The 17,865-nt window shown below is 39.8% G+C and overlaps 3 protein-coding genes and 1 long non-coding RNA gene across 4 annotated transcripts in view; 1 reads left to right on the top strand and 3 right to left on the bottom strand.

The window, feature by feature from the left end:
* The window catches only part of mast3a (microtubule associated serine/threonine kinase 3a), a 30,082-nt gene extending 27,345 nt beyond the window's left edge, over window positions 1-2,737 (bottom strand). Inside the window, exons 1-2 of the mRNA XM_030401531.1 lie at window positions 2,551-2,737; window positions 1,005-1,036 (exon numbers count right to left, since the gene is read on the bottom strand). Of these exons, the coding sequence (XP_030257391.1) occupies window positions 1,005-1,036; window positions 2,551-2,592 (74 nt within the window). The 5' untranslated portion in view covers window positions 2,593-2,737. The remainder of the gene's footprint in view (window positions 1-1,004; window positions 1,037-2,550) is intronic.
* A 1,397-nt stretch (window positions 2,738-4,134) lies between these two features.
* Window positions 4,135-10,666, bottom strand: LOC115572345 (uncharacterized). Its single transcript, XR_003982076.1, has 2 exons — window positions 10,570-10,666; window positions 4,135-8,434 (listed from the first exon to the last, which is right to left on the bottom strand). It is a non-coding gene; the product is annotated as an uncharacterized LOC115572345 (long non-coding RNA).
* gdf15 (Growth differentiation factor-15) lies at window positions 10,332-12,610 on the top strand. The gene is made up of 2 exons (XM_030402332.1): window positions 10,332-10,908; window positions 11,388-12,610. Exons 1-2 carry the CDS (start codon window positions 10,521-10,523, stop codon window positions 12,155-12,157), a joined length of 1,158 nt encoding a protein of 385 aa, XP_030258192.1. The 5' UTR covers window positions 10,332-10,520; the 3' UTR covers window positions 12,158-12,610.
* Window positions 12,611-14,662: 2,052 nt separating this feature from the next.
* Window positions 14,663-17,300, bottom strand: LOC115572344 (uncharacterized). Its single transcript, XM_030402333.1, has 3 exons — window positions 16,665-17,300; window positions 15,954-16,297; window positions 14,663-15,542 (listed from the first exon to the last, which is right to left on the bottom strand). The coding sequence occupies exons 1-3, from the start codon at window positions 16,680-16,682 to the stop codon at window positions 15,401-15,403; spliced, it is 504 nt and encodes a 167-aa protein (XP_030258193.1). The 5' UTR covers window positions 16,683-17,300; the 3' UTR covers window positions 14,663-15,400.
* Window positions 17,301-17,865: the final 565 nt, after the last annotated feature.

Raw genomic sequence — 17,865 nt, 5'->3', positions numbered from 1 at the left:
CCATCAACGTGGCAAGTTTTTCCTCACTCAAATCGAGGGTCTAAGGACAGAGGATGTCATTCACTGTACAGATTGTAAAGCCCATCGAGGCAATGTGATCGCGAATTTTGGGCTATATAAATAAAATGGATTTGATTTGATTTGATTTACTGTAACAACTGGACCACTCGCACATACAGGATAAATCCCCTACAATCCCCTAAAAACTGCCCTAAGATAAAAATGTCCTTGTTTGTCTCAGATACCTTTTTTGGCAGTAGAAAAAAAGGATCTTTAATCTGTTGTCGGTATCTCCAGTGACTCAGATATTTCCTTTGACTCACAGTAAGTGAAACTAACCTGCCTTAATCTCTTTTTGCAGTCAGGGGAAAAGTCCCTGAGCAGGTTAGACTCCTGACTCCTGTTTGAGTAGCAATTTCACCTGCTGGTTCCTCATGGTGTTCTCATGTGTCACTCTATTGATATGAACTGTTACTACCCTGTACAATTTCCATTAATCATCAGCTAGCTGATTGCTGCTTGATTCTGTACAGGAAAAACATTTAAAAACGAAACAAAAACCCCCGAGCAGTCACCTGCCCAGCTTGTTTGCTCGGTAATATATTTTAACACATGATTCACACAGACATGATATTATTAACCCTAAAGTGGCGAAATTGCTTCAGACATTCAATCACAATAAGTATAGATTTTTTTTGCAATAAGGGAGAAGCAACTTATTGATCCTCACATACTGAAAAGCTTGCACACACACAGTAACTTTTGACTGCTTTTCCACCTTTGCTCTCCTTCTATCTGCAAAACCTGTCTGAGCGGTGAGGCTGCTCTGATTTTCAGGTGGTCCTGATAAGCAGCTTCAGAAGGTCGTGCCTCATAGGAGAGGGTCATGTAAATGTATACTTGTGTGAAATATGGCACGTATACACAATAAGAAAGAAAGAAAGGGGGACGAGTAAAGACAGAGACAGACAAACAGTGCAAGAAATAAGACATTTGATACTCACACATTTCCCCTGCGAGGAAGACTCAGTTCTTTCTAGAAGCAAAAGATGTGAAATATCAAATTAGATATCCCTTCTTAAAAATGACTTTTTCCAGGTTTTTCCATTTCATTTCCGTTGTTTGATCAGAGAAAGGTATTTATTGTTTGACTAGAAGGCTTCCTCGCAGATCAATATCTTTCTCATTATCAGGGGACCACTCTCATTTTGAATATAAAAACACACTTGTCAGAGCAACCAGGGAGGAAAGTGAAGACTTTTTTCGCTGTCTAAACAGACACTTTGAAGCATGTAAATAAGGCTACAGACGTTTTTTCAGCTGATGCTCTTCGTGATCACACCCACTTATCTTCCTTTCAGTGCACTGTCAATAACATTAGTTGCAGTACGGCCTAGTTTCTACCACGACAAGTGGGTCTCCAAGTCATTTACTGGCCGGAATGCAAATCCTCAGTAGCCCGAAGCTATTGTGTTTGAGCTCAGGCCACTGCAAAACTGCCCTTGCCAATCAGGATTTGAAGGATGGGGAGGGCTGGCACGGAATCATTTTGAGGCTACTTGCACTGATCCCATCCTCAGTCCAGTCCATCTCAGGGTTAATGTCAGTCACATTTACAAACAAGTTGGATAAAAACATGCTCAAATATTTAAACGAGGAGATTTCTGCAGTGAAAAGAAGTTTTAATTATTGTACGTTAGCGTCATCACTAATCAGAACAAATCAATGACGACAAACATTTTTTTTATGCCTTTGAATCATTCAATCATATACAGTATTAGCATTCTGAAAGGGCTACACTTAAATCTAAATTGCAGATTAATGTCAGGAGGACAAAAAAACAATTACAGTAAGTGCACGGGAACACCCAGTTTGGACTCTTTCATCACGAACCCATCACATGCTCCACAACAGACCAACAGTGCTGCTCTCACTACTTCATTTATGCAGGAAATATACACATGAATGATCCAGAGGGGAGAGAAGATAGAGAACAACACTTCATTATTCCCATTCTGGACACTCCTGAGTGTTAAACATGGAACCCGGGAGAAGATTAAAGGCATGTTTCTGTCAGTCAACCCTTGGGGGTTTTGTGCTCCTATCACCAAGGCAACCAGATCCACCAAAGCACCATGGGATAGCTCCAAAATAAACACATAGGAATCTGTTCTGCATCCATTAATTACATAGGACATTAATTACTACTGATGCACACATGCTGCTGCCGTTTTAATGAATGGAAACCAGACACAAGGAAGAAAAATAATGTGGAATAAACATTGCCAAACGATGTCACACAAAGAACAACGAATGAGCTAAATATCAAATAAAATGTGTTAATGTTTTATTTATCAGCAGTCACACTCGGAGCAGTTCTTGTGGGAATCTATCGCATCGTCGCCTATGGCTCATCATCTTCATCATCATCATCATCATCATCATCATACCATGCAGTTTGCCTGGAAACAACCACCACCACCTGCTGTCATGACAGTGTGTGTGTGTGTGTGTGTGTGTGTGTGTTGGTGTGTGTGTGGGTGTGTGTACCTGTAGACCGCGGCGTCTCAGGATGTTCGGCTCGTCCATCATTGAAGACAGTCAATTAAAAAAAAACCTCGGGATCTCCGGTCAGTCAGCCCATACTGCGCTCCGTTCTCTCCACGGCAGCGTGGATAGAGTCCTCCTCGCTGCTGCTAATGCACCACCACCACCACCACCTCCTCCTCCTCCTCCTCCTCCTTCTCCTCCTCCTCCCCGGGGCGAGCTGCACGACACCGACCCCGAAAAGGATGTCAGCCCCGGCTGATCACCTGATGGGGAGGTGAGGTGAGGGGGGGGTTAGTTAAACCCGACCTCAGTGATGAAGTGAGAGGGCGTGTTGACCCCACCCACTTATTGATATTCCGTGATCAGCTGTGATATGCAAACCAACTGTTTTAACTGTGTGTAAAGGGCGTTTCGGGTCACATCATGTGAATTTGGTGCCCTAACAAAAAACTCTGTGGGTCCCTGGAGCCCATTTTGACCAACTCTCAGTCTTTAGAATCATTAACCTGCAATCAGTCCACTAAACCCTCCAGAAACACATTCAATCCACTTGTTTCCACATGTTGTCACATGTGCTGCTCAGCCATCATGTTAAATAGCACAGTGTCTGTCTGGTGGTATAAAACCTCGACAGGCGAAGAGGATGCGGGACAATCGTTCTTTGAAGTCAAAGCCTGAATAGCAGTGATTGATCCTTCGCCCAGTGGTACCATGAAGTGTTCACCCCCCCCATACACAACAATGGTTAGTTATCTCGTCTGGTGCTGTCACATGTCCATTTATGTCAGCCAGACGGGTGTGAATCCTCCATTGTTATCCTGTGAAGTTCTGAACTGGAATCTGTAATAAATCAATCATCTCTAGAGTTAAATATTAACAAGAAGTCTGTTAGATATTTGAGTGGGTTTTCTAGATGTGTCTCAAGTGACTTGTGGTATTTGAGCAGAAAACTATGGTAATATAATAAGTTATTTATTTCCACGGTTTCTCTCCTCCTTTTTGGTGTAGGGAGCCACAGTGTGTCCTTTTCTGTCTTCTGTCCTTTTGGATCGGTTGGATCACTTCCCTGTAGAAGTCTCCAATATTGTAAAATGTATCACTAAGTTGTACCTGAGTAAAAGCAAAGATATTGTGTTAAAATGTGACTCAAAGTGTCTGATGTTAAATATGCTACAAATTAAAAGAGCACTATGTAGTCAAGGGAAGAAATTAACCTCAGAACTCTAATCTTTCCAATATCAATGAGGAAGTAATAATTTCAGAATTATATGTCCTTTTCACAATTCAATAAACAAGCTGGTCTCAGAAGAAAATACGTCCCAGTTACAATTTGTGTAAGGGTGGCGCTGTTTAGCTCAGTTGGTAGAGCAGGCGTCCTATGTACAGAGGCTTTGTCCTCGCTGCAGCGGACCGGGGTTCCAGTGCGGCCCTTTGCTGCGTGTCACTCGCCCTCTCTCTCATCCTGTTCCCTGTCAAGTCTTCAAGCTGTTTTTAATAAAGCCATAAAGGCCAAAAAAAATACAATAATAATAATTGTGAAAAGGAGAAGATCCAAACACAGAAACACGCGGGAGGAAGGCAGGATAAGGAGCTGAGATCGAGCTTTATTAAAAAGGAAGCTGACAATTAAGAATCCAAAAACCAAGAATAGCAAACACCAAAAGCTAAAACAATGTACAACCAAAAGCAAAGTTCACATCAGGAAAAACAGGAGGCAAAACAGCAAGAAAACACACAACCAAAAACATCCCACATGGAGACACTTGAAGACACTGGAGGCAACAGGCTCGAGGGAACAGGCTCAGGTGAAGCACACAGGTGGGTAACACAGGAACAAACTGGCAAAGACAAGAGGGAGCACAAAGACTGTATACACACACAACTAACAAGGGGACAAGGTAGAAGTGGAGTGAGGTGGAGCAACACAGGTGAGGGAAATAAACGGAAAAACACTAGAAACGGGGGACGGGAGTGATGGGCTGGAAAAGGTGAAGACACAGGAAGGTGGGGGCGTCAAACGATTGGAGGAAAAGAGAAGCAATGCATGACACAACAGAGCAAACTTCAAAATAAAACAGGAAATCACAGAAACACAATCAGAATAATGACAGGTCCCAGAACACTGTTTGAAGCTAGAAAGGTGGCAGGGTCCGCCACAAGTAAACAGAGTGCAACTGTATGAAATGATGTTGTCCTTTAAGGTCAGTTTGTTTACTCAGTTTTTCATGAAAACAAAGAGATTCTTTGTTTAGTTAGTTCATTTAGGCAAAAAAAAGAAGAAGAAGAAGAAAGAATGAGAATCAATGGAGATCTTTCTATTCAGATATTGTTTCTTTCCCAAAACCACACAGTGCACCTTTAAGTGTCCACAGTACGAGAAAAAGTATATAATAAATACAGTTTCATGTACGCATATACCTTATAATGTGAGTCAACTGATCATTTGCCTGGTATGTAGTTGACTCTGATGTTTTTGTTGTGGATAAAAAAAAACTAATTCAAAAATGTTCCACTTTGGCTCTGATGAGTCATGTAATGTGCAAAGTAACTAGTAACTAAATTCAATCTAATAAATGAAGTGAATTACAAAGTAAAAGTGCTGACTCCAAAATGTTGTGGAGTGAAGTATAAAGTAGCAGAAAGTACCTCAAAACTAGTACTTGACTAAATGTACTCGAATATATTTTATCACTGGGAGAATACAAAAAAAAAAAAAAACCAACAAAAATGTATTTACATCTTAATTTGGTTAAGAGTTTTGTCACTAGCTGTTGAAACAAGATTTATTTTGAAGTCAAATGTATTTTAAATTTAAACATTGTCAGAAATTCTCTTTCTAAATATGTCATGCAATTGAACGTTGACAAACTGGTGATAAAGAATGATGCAGGCATAGTATAGGTGTAACGGAATATACAGACATTAACACAAGTCTTCAGATAGATGTTTAAACAGTCATACTGGTGCTTTTGTTTTCATCAGTGGGAGTATTGTACCCGTTTGTGTACATGTATTAAAATGCGTTGTCTGAGCATCAGTACACACGCCTTCACAGATAAACCTAGCTGTGACGAGAGCAGCTTGCTTCATATTCTTGTGTAGATTTTCTTGTTTGTGAAGTAAAGTATAATGTGTTGTCACGTGGGAAGTTTTGATTTAAAATCTTCTTGCAGAAAACCTCTCATTTGTGGCAGCAACCAGCCTCTCGTGGTTCAAAAACAGAAATGTCTTTGTGTCCTTTTGTCATTCTCTCCATGCGATAACAGTGCAGGTCGTCTTCACATGGTCCGTGCTCATTAGTGGACGCAGTCAGGCATGAAAGTCAGCTCTCTCTCTTTCTACTGCTCTGTTTGAACAGTCATCCTTGTACCTTATTACTTTGTGTCCCTTCTCTTGACCCCACTATCTTGTTTTATTCTATTACACGGCTGAAAGGTAAAAGAAAGACATCAAACAGGCCAGAAACTCTTTTCGGATTTGGGGATGTTTTTAAATCTGTGAACTGAAAATAAAAACTCAAACTCACAACCCAAACATAAATGAAGCCAACTCAGGTGGAAAAATACTTTGCAAACCTTGTCATAACTGCTTGAACGAGGTTGGAAGAGATTTATAAAACAACCAGCACGACCAAGTAATATCACTTCCTCCTGATTCTCACTCTCATACATATGGCCTCTCTGCAAAACAAAGCATTGGCTCTTATATGCTGCTTGTATACTTCAGTGTCTCAGTTCCATGTGCGGTTCAGATTTCTGCTTAGTTATCCACTCCCTCTGACTGCAAATAAAGCTGCACCACGCTCATTAAAGTCTGTACCGAGGCTTCAGGGCCATCAGAGGGAGCCATGGAGCTATATGTCTGTGTTAACCCCAGAGAGGGCTGTTTATCTTGTGCTCTGCCCAGTGCATTCTGGGAAAGGTCCAGTCCCCCGTCTGATTAATAATGAAGTGATGAGAACTGCAAACAAACAAGTAGGCGAATCAATAAATACATGAACGAAATAATGATGGAATGAATCGCAGACATTTCTTTCCCATTGAAAGATGAATCCGTGTTGAAAAACGAAAATAAAAATATTAGCAATATATAAGCAACAGCTTGAGTTGATGTACCAGCCTCTTTGAGCTGTGAGCAGTTGGTCTTAGATTTTTACATTTAAATCATTTTATGAGGCCGGGAAGTTTATTTTACAATGACTGAAGAAAAAGCAAAGCAAGGAACCTTTATGACAATCATGGTTAACAAATGGCAACATTATAGTTAACTGAACTTTAATTAATGGTTGTTTCTGTTGACAAACAATGTAATGCATTGTAACAACATCTGTTGAAAGGTTATAATAAACAACTGCTCAATAAATGGTTTATAAAGCATTTCATCTTTTGTTAAAGGTGCATTGTGTAGTTTGGGAAAAGCAATTTAGAAACTCAGATTTTTAACACTTACAATATTGATTAGGTAATAATACACACTCTAAATCTGGTCCCCAGAACACTGTTTGTAGCTAGAAATGTGGCAGGGTCCGCCACAAATAAACAAAGTAAAACAGTATAAAATTGTGTTCCATCAGTCAGAGTTTATATTTAGTTTGTTTAAGCATACTATCAATAAATGAACCTCAATAGTGAACAGTTCAATGTGCTGCTATTTCCACCTTAAACTGACTTCATGACAACCATCTCTGTCTGCTCCCACTGTATATGATGAAATTCACTCGTCTTATGCAGAAACTTCTGCTTGTCATGATGACACAACAAGTTGGTGTTGTGTTGTTTTTTTCCTCCCCGCTATCTCACGCAACTGCAAGAAATGAAATGTGAAGGGGGAAAAAAACCACAGAAGAGAGTGAGATTCTTACATGACAGTTGAAATAACAGTGTTCAGTTTTCATGAGTCACTTTACACCTTTCACACACTTTCAACCCACAAAGTAGGCTCACCTTGCAAAGGCACATGATTGTTTCATCACCTCGGTGACTCACTGTTCAGATATTCACACACACTCTGCACTGTCAAAGAAGAAGCCACATCGCTGGAACTTTTTTTTTAATCTTCTTCACATGTTCAAAAATAGGACTATGTTCATGATGTGTTGATAACATGTTATCAACCTTTTTGAGCTGTGGCTCTTTATAGACAAGCACTGGCTTCATCCAACCCCACATCACAGATTTTTATAATCTATGAGCTACAAGTTACCAATACAAACTTCACAGTGGAAGAAGCTGAGGTAGAGCACACCTGCCCTTTAGGCTGAAAACTAATTGGGTTAAATAAGCTTAAACCACTCAATTGTTCCTTCATATGTGTTCTTAGTTTTGCGTTTGCAGTAGAGTGTTTATTGAAGCCCAGTTGTTAGAATAAAACACTGACATCTTACTTACATATGACATTCACATGATATGTGTATGAGCTGACTTTCATGGCAGCAGCGTTACAGCTAAGTTAGACAGCTACCAAGCGACAGACCACTGTTCACGATTGTGTTTCAACTTCTACAAGCGTAAAAAGACGGCTGATTTTATAAGGAGACGTCGCATGTTGATGTTTTATAATTACCAGTTAAATGCAAATTTGTAGCAACAAAACCAAATATTTTGGCCGTGACACCAGGACTATTTCCAGCTTTGTTTGTGTTTACAACAAGGTCTTTTCCAAACACTAACCAAGTGGTTTTTGTGCCTGAACCTAACCAGACCATGAGTACAGCACTGTCACAACATAGCACTGAAAACTGAACCTTGTTAAAGTAAATAGGTGAAAGATAAGAAATGTAGAGGTTCATAACCTGCCACCCCACTTCTGCATCTCCTTGTAGGAGAAAGAGTGCTCCTTCATCTGACTGTGGTTTGTGCAAGTTAGAATAAATCCGACCCAGGCTCTGAAAGCAAAAGAACCAAAAGGATCAGTACTCCAGTCATGTGTGCATCCTCCTGTTAAAAATTAACAAATCGCCCACTGAGTAAGGTCATGGTAGTTCTTCCTCAGGCTCAGAGGGGGTTTATCCAATATCACGCCATCGCTGTGTGAGCACTTAGCAACACCTGCCCTTTTGCACATGCAATACATAAAGGTCAAGTGTGTGGTGGCTGCCTGATGGAGGTATTGCCCGGGCATGTTTTTACGGCGGTCAGGATGAAAGACAGTTGGGTTGGGCTGGTCAAAGGGGAATTCAATTACAGTGCAGCGATAATAAGAATAAAAAAAAATCATTCCTTTTTTTATATGGCCCCAAACTGTTTGTAGTTTCTACGAAAAGTTTCAGTTAACTACGAAAAATGGCAAATAAGTAATCATACTACTTAAAACTCATAGTTAAACTAGCAAAGTACAGCAAAATGTAGTTCAAATACTAGTTGAAATACATGTAGTTTATTTCACGACTTTCCATCACTTTCTCTGAGATATGAGAAGATCCACCTAAGTGCGATGTTCCCTTCTCAGTTTGTTTAGTTTATTAGTTGTTAGCCCCAAAGAGGAAGTCAAACATACAGAGAAGCGATTTTGAGAGACATCAGCTAAAATAACCATAATTTTGTGCAGCAGAAATGTTTGTTTCCTTTTTCCTATTTTGGTGAGCCTATCCTGAAACCCCTCCTCCGCAAGTTATCAGATATGCATTTTATCTAACATGTCAGTCAAACTTAATTAGCAATCACATAGTTAGATTTATGGTTTTGTGAGGCTTGATGTTATTGTTTTATTATTTTATGTTATGCAAATGAGGCTTTCACATCATTTTATTAACCCCCTTATGACCCAACAGTTTTACAATCTGGTTGCTCAGAGGGAGTGGTTTACTGTCAAGCTCACAATTTGGCACAAATAGCCATAAATGCACTTTCATGGAAGTTTTCCATATTGGAAATCCTTATCTGTCAGGTTGGGATTGCCCCCAGGTCGATTGAATGGGGTCAATGTCACAGACAGCCACATCCACAGCGAGGACACAGAAGTTGCCTGTCTGCTCGTCTGTCCCATATAGTTATGGTCTGCCTCTGAGATATGTTAAAGAGATGGGATGTTACTCTTTCACATATTCTTGGGGACAGATCAGATACATTTTTATTTTAATCATCACAGAGAAAGAGCTCCATCTCATCTATGACGGGCCCCTGACATCACCCGTGTGACGATGTGGTTACGGTAAAAATAGACCAAGATAACTGGCAGAAAGATAACTGCTTTGTTTGTTTATCTTTTTTTAACCATGAGGAATTTTCCCTTTCGGGCTGCGGTAAAGAGGGAAGGGTTCGCTCACAGATAATCAACTCTCTCCACCGTCTTCAGCCTTTGGTCACTGTATTTGTCAGTAAAAGCTGTTCCGATGTACATTATAAAGCTGAACTGGTCATATAGTGGAATGCAGCATGTAACATTTGGACATGGGGCTCTGCAGGTGTCAGCACCTTGCCTGCGAGTGAACGTGCCTCTTTGGTCTGTATCTGATCCTGACCTATGACCATCCTTGGCTGAGCTTCAAGGGAACAGAGAGGCACAGTCTTATTGGGATCAATACACTATCACATTATCACTTTAAACCCCGGAGAATGTAACGTAGTTGCCCCTACCCCCTTCTTTAGCAGTGGACATTGTAAGACATATGGTCATTATACGACTAAGTGACATAATGATCATAGTGACGTAGCATGCTGAGTTGTACACCATGTGCTCATGATGCAATCAACCAATGTCATCCAGAAATCCCCTAATTTAACACCTCTCCCATCTCTGCTGTCACTGTGTTTATTGTGTGCTAATAACACCTTTTAAAAAGCTGTAACTGGACTGTACGACTGTTCAATTAATTTCGCAGATTTTTTTATATCATTGGTCACATGCTGTAAACACAATGCTGTAAAATGTTGCTACTGAGCTGAGCCCATCACAGGCTCACCTGACCAGCCAGGGGTGTGGCAACACACAAGCCCTATAAATAAAAGCGTGTGAAGAATTTCATTCATGACATGGACAAAGCCTATCCAGTGAGCTCCAGCACTCTCACAGCAAACCTACCTGGCAGGCTCACCATGCTCGGATCACTCTCACTCCACCGGCTCGTCTCCTGCACCCTGCTACTTCTCGTCCTCAGCTCAGGGGAGAGCCGGCCTCACAAAGACGCACCTGATGTGGACGGCCAGAGGATCCTGCTCATGGAGGCCGTGAAGATGGGGATCCTCAGCTCATTGGGGATGGACAGGGAGCCCAGGCCAGCCCAAAAAGCCTCGGAGGAGGAGCTGAGGAAGATGTATCAACTCTACAAGGAGAAACTGAGAGAGCTCAGAGGAAACACCAGCCGGACGATAGAGGAAACCTGGCAATCCAACATGTCTACTGTGCTCTTTCCAGCTACAGGTGAGATGATTGTTAGTCAGGAATACATTTAGGCCTCAATTAGCTCATTCCTCACTTGAATGATTGATATGAAAAGCCAATTTGGAAAGTTTGAGTAGGAGCAGAAAGTATATAGCAACTAGCAGATAACTAGTTCATAACATCTTGCAGTGACAGGTTACGTCTGCTCTATAAATAACTTTCTTCCTCAACTTTATCTGCGCAGAGCTTTAAACATCTCTCAGTGGTTGTACATATAACCTGTAGCAAAACAAAGCCAAACACATTCCTGCAAGCTATTAGAATTCATGAGTGTGACAGGCACACCTTGTGTTTGATGTTATACTTTAAACACATGCTTCTCAAAATGGTCATCAACTTCTCGTGGACAAGAGAGGATTCATATTCATGATAAGAGTTTATGAGACATAAATGTGGTTTGTCAAATAATTACAGGATGGTGGTTCTGATGAATCCTTTTTCTTTTTTTGTCTTTTCAGTGGAGCCGATGAAAACACGTCGGAAGGGAGAACAGACGCAGTCAGGTCATCGCTTGCAGTGGTACAGAGCTGTTTTCCATAAGAACCCCAATATCCAGGATGAGCTGACACTCACTCGGGCCGAACTGAAGATTTCCAGGCAGGTTTTAGACAAATCCATTTCAGTTCAGCCTGAGGTGAGACAAGAGATTAAAGTTAAAGTCAACAGGATGAAGCCGATGAACTCACCAGTTCGTGCCAATGTGTCAGAAACTCAAGAAGTGATGCTGGACATCAGCCCTGAGGTGGACAACTGGATTAGGACTGAAGGTATGCAGGCACTGATTGTGGACGTAGGCATAGCTGTGGTTGGAGAAGACGCCCTCAAGTCAAATCCATCTATCTCTCTGGAATTGGGCCTCCTAAAGCCTGAACCAGCCCGCAGGTCGAAGCGCTCCAACAAGGAGGACGAATGCGACGAAGAAGGATGGTGCTGCCGGAAGTCCATCATTGTGTCCTTCAAAGACATCGGCTGGCAGGACTGGGTGGTGGCCCCGGCTGAGTACACCATGCATTTCTGTGACGGCACCTGCCCACACAACTACAAGCCTGCCAGCATGCACACACAGGTGAAGTCTCGGCTGCACCAGCTCACCAAAGGAGGCACTCCTCGGCCCTGCTGCGTGCCGGCCGCCTACGAGCCCATGGTCCTCATGCACTATGACAGCAGGGGAAAGTTGAAGCTGACGCCATTCGACGACCTGATTGTCAGCAAATGTCACTGTGCCTGAGAGAAAAACTGTTCTGTACTTTAAACCCTGACCTTTGGGAAGAGCATTACCATAAGAAAAAATGAGTTACATGCTGAAAAAGAACTTGACGTTCTTCCACTGGTACTTTATTCTGAAGATGAAGAGACGTGTTACAGCTGCACAGAGCAACTGATTTGTTTGGCATTTTGGACCAGGCAGTAGATCTGGTTATTCACATTATTTATTTTAAGTTATGGACTTAACAGTTTACCTACGTGTTTTGTGTGGCGTTAAATGTTACAGCACGCTGGAGTACAACTTACTATTTAATTTTATTGCCATTTGTTATTTAAAGCACTGTATTGTTTTATGAGGCGTGTGGTTCAGATATTCTGTTTGTTGTCTTTTACATTTCATTGATAAATGTACTGATTTATTTGTTTCACTTGAATGCATCAACTGGCACATTTCATAATAAACACATGAGCAAGATTCTTTCTCTCATATTTGTCATCTATACACAGAAATACTATCACCCACTGGAGATTATGAGGGTCAGGGTGTGCCAAAGATATGATAACATTTATCTCCCATTAATAACCTTGAAGTTGTGTTCACTGCAGCCTTGACTGTGCCATTAAAGAACAAAACCAACCAGATCATTTGTTTAATTTGACAGGAAAATGGGAATGTATGAAAAGGGGGTAAAAGCTGCTTGCTGTAAAGGTCTGACAAAGTGTTTAAAAAAAACTGGCGAAACTGATTACCTCAAAATAACAAAGTAAAGTAGACTAATCATTTTAAGTTGTTCAAATTTTTTAGCCGGTACAACTTCAATTGAATTGTCTGCTTTACTTGCTAATTCTGAGGTTATCGGTTTCCTGACTTTTTTAAGGTAAAGTCAACTTTTAAAGATTACAGTGTAAACTCCAGACTGCTCAGATTACATATCTATGACGATAAATGCTTTTGTTATCACAGATTATCAAAGCTTGTGTCTGTGATAAGTGCTGCTCAGATAAGTTATTAGAAACAGAACAAATAATAATGTGAGAGATCCTACGATAAGAACACTGTACACTTTAAAAGTTGACTTTTCTTTTAAAAAGTCAGGAAAGCAATTACCTCAGAGGTTTTTTTTTTTAAAATAAAGTCCCGTCGTCAGATTTTACAGTGTGTTATCAGATATAAGGCGAGAAAAACAAATTGCAAAATGCAACTCAGGGTTTTGGAGTTTAAAAGTACTGAATAGAGAATTAATTGTCTTTATCTTTATGGTTAAAGGTCACGTACATATGACCACCTGTTGTTTTACAATTAATAAAGTTGTTTATTAAAAGGTGGGGCATGTTGAGTGACCCCGGTTGACTGAATAAATAGGCAGATAAAGTGATTAATCAGAGCTGCAGACACAAACGCTGTCCGTAATTACACTTTTCTAATGGTAACCTCAGCTCTGTGCCCAGAAACTGTTCCCTCACTTCTTTGTTTTTATCCTGTTCCCCTTTGTTTCAGGGATGACATCCTCAGTTCTTACACAACCGTGGGCGGATGAAAAGGTCTTCAATCTTAGATTTTGAGAGTACAAAGAATTAGGGACAGAGTTTCATCAAGCCCTTCTGTGTGTAATCTAAGATAGACAGTGTGAACTCATTAGCCTCTTGCTATTTGGCCTGGTTAGAATCATCGCATAGCCTTTCCTGGAACATGATTTCTGAAATGAATTCTCAAAAATAAAAGCATCAGCTCCTCCATCCAGGGGAGCACAAATTAAACAATTTGTTCTGTAACCTTTTGCCTCTCCCCCTAAGATATTTTAGAAAGTATGAGAAAGTTGTAAATAAATCTTGACTTCATCTGCAGTCAGAAAGATTTTCACATCCTCTTTGTGAGCCTCTTCGGACACAGTAATGGACCACAAAGCACAGAAAGTGGTGCTGACCTTTGCATGTTTGACAAGTTGTTCTTTGTGCATGAATCACATTTTGCAGTAGTTATTGGAACACATTATATCAGAAAAAAAATGAGATTTTTCTTTGCGATATTTTGTGAATCGTGATTTTACTTACGTAATTTTTACTTCATATTTTAATGCTTTTTGGTCATCTTCAAATGTATTTAAATGTGCTGTAAAATCTGACAAAGTGACTGTACATGAAAAAATTAGAGGAAATGATCCCCTTAAAATTTCCCAACTAAAGTAGACTTATATTTTTAAAACCTTTTTGCTCGTACACCCTAAATTCAAAAGTCTACTTAAATAATTCTGAGGTAATCGGTTTCCTGACTTCTTTGAAGTAAAGTCAACTTTTAGAATGTACAGTGAATCTAAAAAAATACACAGAAAAGGAGGCTATTGGTTAAATCTTTTTAAGGGAACATAACTGTTCAAATCAAAATGTAATCGCAAAATATTTGTAGACACACATTTATCATATTGTTCAGTTGTTGTTGTTTTTTCTTGCTTACTAATGTGTTTTTTCAGTTTTCAGCATTATAAACTTCATATATAATTCATTAAAATCACTGTGAATATTCACAATGTTCGAATGGCAAAAGTATATTTTATTGTTTACCACATAAAAAGGAAGAAGACAGCTTTAGAACTATTAATACTTCTGTAAAACACAAGTACACACATCCACCTACTTTGGCATGTGCATTAACATGGAGCGTACTTATATATTCACATACATCTTTTAGGTTTTTCAGTGTATTAAAAAAAAGCATTGTAAAATGTCATTTGTGGAGTTTTTAAAAAGCTGTTTGTGAAAGATATGAAGAAATGAACAGTACTTAAAGGTCCCTTTTTTATGCTGCTGATACGTTTCTAAATCTAACAGATGGGAAGGAATGCAATATGACTGATACTTAAGAAGGACATGACCTGACCACGCAAGAGTGAACATGTCACTTCTCCTCTCTAAAGGTCAAAATTAAAAGTGATTCATTGGCTGTAACAGAACATAAAAAAAAAAACAAAACATAAAATGATCTGATCTTATTGTCATCAAATATGTGGTCATTTGTACAGAGCGTCCACCTGTATTAAAAACAGCCGTCAAAGTGTAAAGACAGCAAGATATAACGTCATGCTGCATTATTCGTCCCCAAAATGTCTAAAAACATACAATCCAACTTTGACTTCCTAACGTTACAGATTATGTACAATGGTAAAGTATACAACTGTATGTATACACACAGTTTTGAAAAAATGTAAATTTATGACACGAGAGACAAAGTAAATGAAGTAAAAATAACCAGGAAAAGTTTTGTGTCCGATCATGAATCTGGCACAACATACACGTCTTCCTCTTGGGAGTGTGAGAGGATGGAGAGGTTGCACGCTGGATCATTGCTGTATATTGCGTCATCTGGCATGTCACACTGCAAATACAAATCCTCCTCCGTTTCACTGGTCGACCTGCGGAGAAACAATAAAAGAAGCAGATCATTTCCCCATCACTTTTACTGATGTAAAACCATTGTGAGACAAGACAACCATTATGCAAACTGTGTGGATTTCCCTTTCCCGGATTCTATTCCTGCTCAGAGAAATACTCTGAGCCTTGAGTCATCAGTTTGATTAATAGAGTTTGAAATGTTGGAAACAAAAGAACAAGAGGTCACCTTCAGACATCAGCCCATCTGTCTGCATATAATACACCAGGATTGTGCAAAATGGGGAAATTCACACCACAGTGTTTCTTCATCTACTTCCGTTCTGGTCTCTTCTTGGACCACGTTGCACTTTCATAAATGACTATTCTGCCTCCACATTTCCTCTAAAAATGACCTTCACGGCACGTCTGAAAATACTTAAAGTATGACTTACGCGCTCTGCTTTACTGTAGACTTGTTGTATCTAGTAGTGGACAAGTTTTCATAAATAGGAGCCTGTGCTGTTGATTGTTCTCTGCTCAGATCGATGTACTGATGGGAATCAGCTTCAGGTGTCTCTGTACAGTCCTCTTTCTTCTGGCTTCTTCTGTGTCTGAATGGCAAAATGTTCATGATTGGCCTGCGGTATCTGAACACAAGTACACCAGATACGATCACAAGAAGCAGGACGAAGAGGGTCAAGCCCACCGCCAGACCTGCAGAAAAGCTGGGCACGTCCACTTTGACCTGACAGGAGCCATTTTCATCAATGACACAGGTTTCATTGCTAGTCATGATCTGCAACAAAAGTTATAGAATTAAACTGACTGTATGGCATTGCTCAGTTTGTGACAAATTCGCATTTCTTGATTAGTTATTCTAAGGTCTAAAGATTACTTTTAGTCTGTTATTGTTGCTTATTCTTCATCCTCTTCCTCTACTTCAGTAAAAATATATTGTCCATTTCATGATAACAGTAATGCTTTTATAATAAAGTCTTGCTACTTAAAAATGGATTTAAAACAATTAAAGTAATTCAATAAAAAAAGCTTCAAATTTACAGCACATTCTAGGAAATTCTGTAAAAAAAAACAAAACCTACTCTTGTGAGCCAAGTCAAACAGTTTACTGTCAAAGTGTAGGTCAATAAAAACATTGATCTTACCAAAGAAGCCTCCGACATTGAGGGTCAAGGTCTGAGTCGTGAATCAAGTCATGCAGTTTGTCTTTAACGCCTTCTACTCGCAACAGTGAAGTTCCCTTTTTGCTGAAATCATGGAACTGGGCCATGAAAGAGCAGAAACTAGAAGATTTCCTGTAAGAGTTACTTTCTGAAAATAGACAGCTGCTGACAAGAGCCGACTGAATGTTATATTAAACTTTATGACTCACTGGTCAACTTTCCAATCTGACCTCAGAAATTGTTTGCATGGGCTTGACTGGACATTGTAATTTAATAAATGATGGTAAGCGTAGGAAAGAAAATGGGTTAAATTAGTAGCTCTTCTTTTCTCTGGTTGAACAGTCTCACATTCGATCATCACATAAGTGTCTTTGCTCAGTAGATGACCATGAGGTATTTTATTATTGTGTAAGGCCTCTATTACACATTATCAAGAAGAATGTGCATGTTGTTTCTTTATTTGCTTTGTTATATTGTGTGTAGAGAATGTATTGCAAATTTGCAATTAATGTTCAAAAATCATTAGAAAACATTTAATGAAAATAAGATTTGTGTAATTATGCATATCGTGGCGCGCAGGTGGTCGAGTGGTTAGAGTGCATGCCATATACACAGCCGACCCCGGTTCGATTCCGGCCGGAGGTCCTTTGCTGCATGTCACGTCCCCTTCTCTCTCCCATATTTCCTATCTGTCTACTGCTTAATAAAAGGTGTCTATGCCAAAAAAGTCTTAAAAAAAAAAAAATATATGCATATCGTCATGTGTTCATGTGCAAGTCCCTTACTGAAACAGCGAAAGTGTGTTGATATGAGGATTGGAGGTTGATAACACACATAAACACACAAGCACACACTAGATAAAGTTCATCCAAGTTAACCTAGTCTTATCTCCAATCTGCACTTCTATCAACCCACATTTATAAATGATATGAGATACTGTCATGACACTGTTAAAAGTGAAACTGTGCTACCAACACACTCCCACACAGACATGAACTGGAGTTCAGCAGGACCTTTACCTCCCCCTGCTGTTACCGAATACACTGAGCTTAACTGTTGCATTACCTTCGGACAATAACTCCAACCATATCTGTTCTGCAGAACTGAAAGAAAAGGGCCCCGATAAACTATAAACCAATGATTCGTATGAGAGTTTTAACAATTAACAATCTCACACACGCTG

Source organism: Sparus aurata, chromosome 21 (assembly GCF_900880675.1).
Source record: "Sparus aurata chromosome 21, fSpaAur1.1, whole genome shotgun sequence".
NCBI classification, from domain to species: domain Eukaryota; kingdom Metazoa; phylum Chordata; class Actinopteri; order Spariformes; family Sparidae; genus Sparus; species Sparus aurata.
Note: the sequence above shows the minus strand (reverse complement) of the source record. Positions and strands in the feature narration are given on the sequence as shown.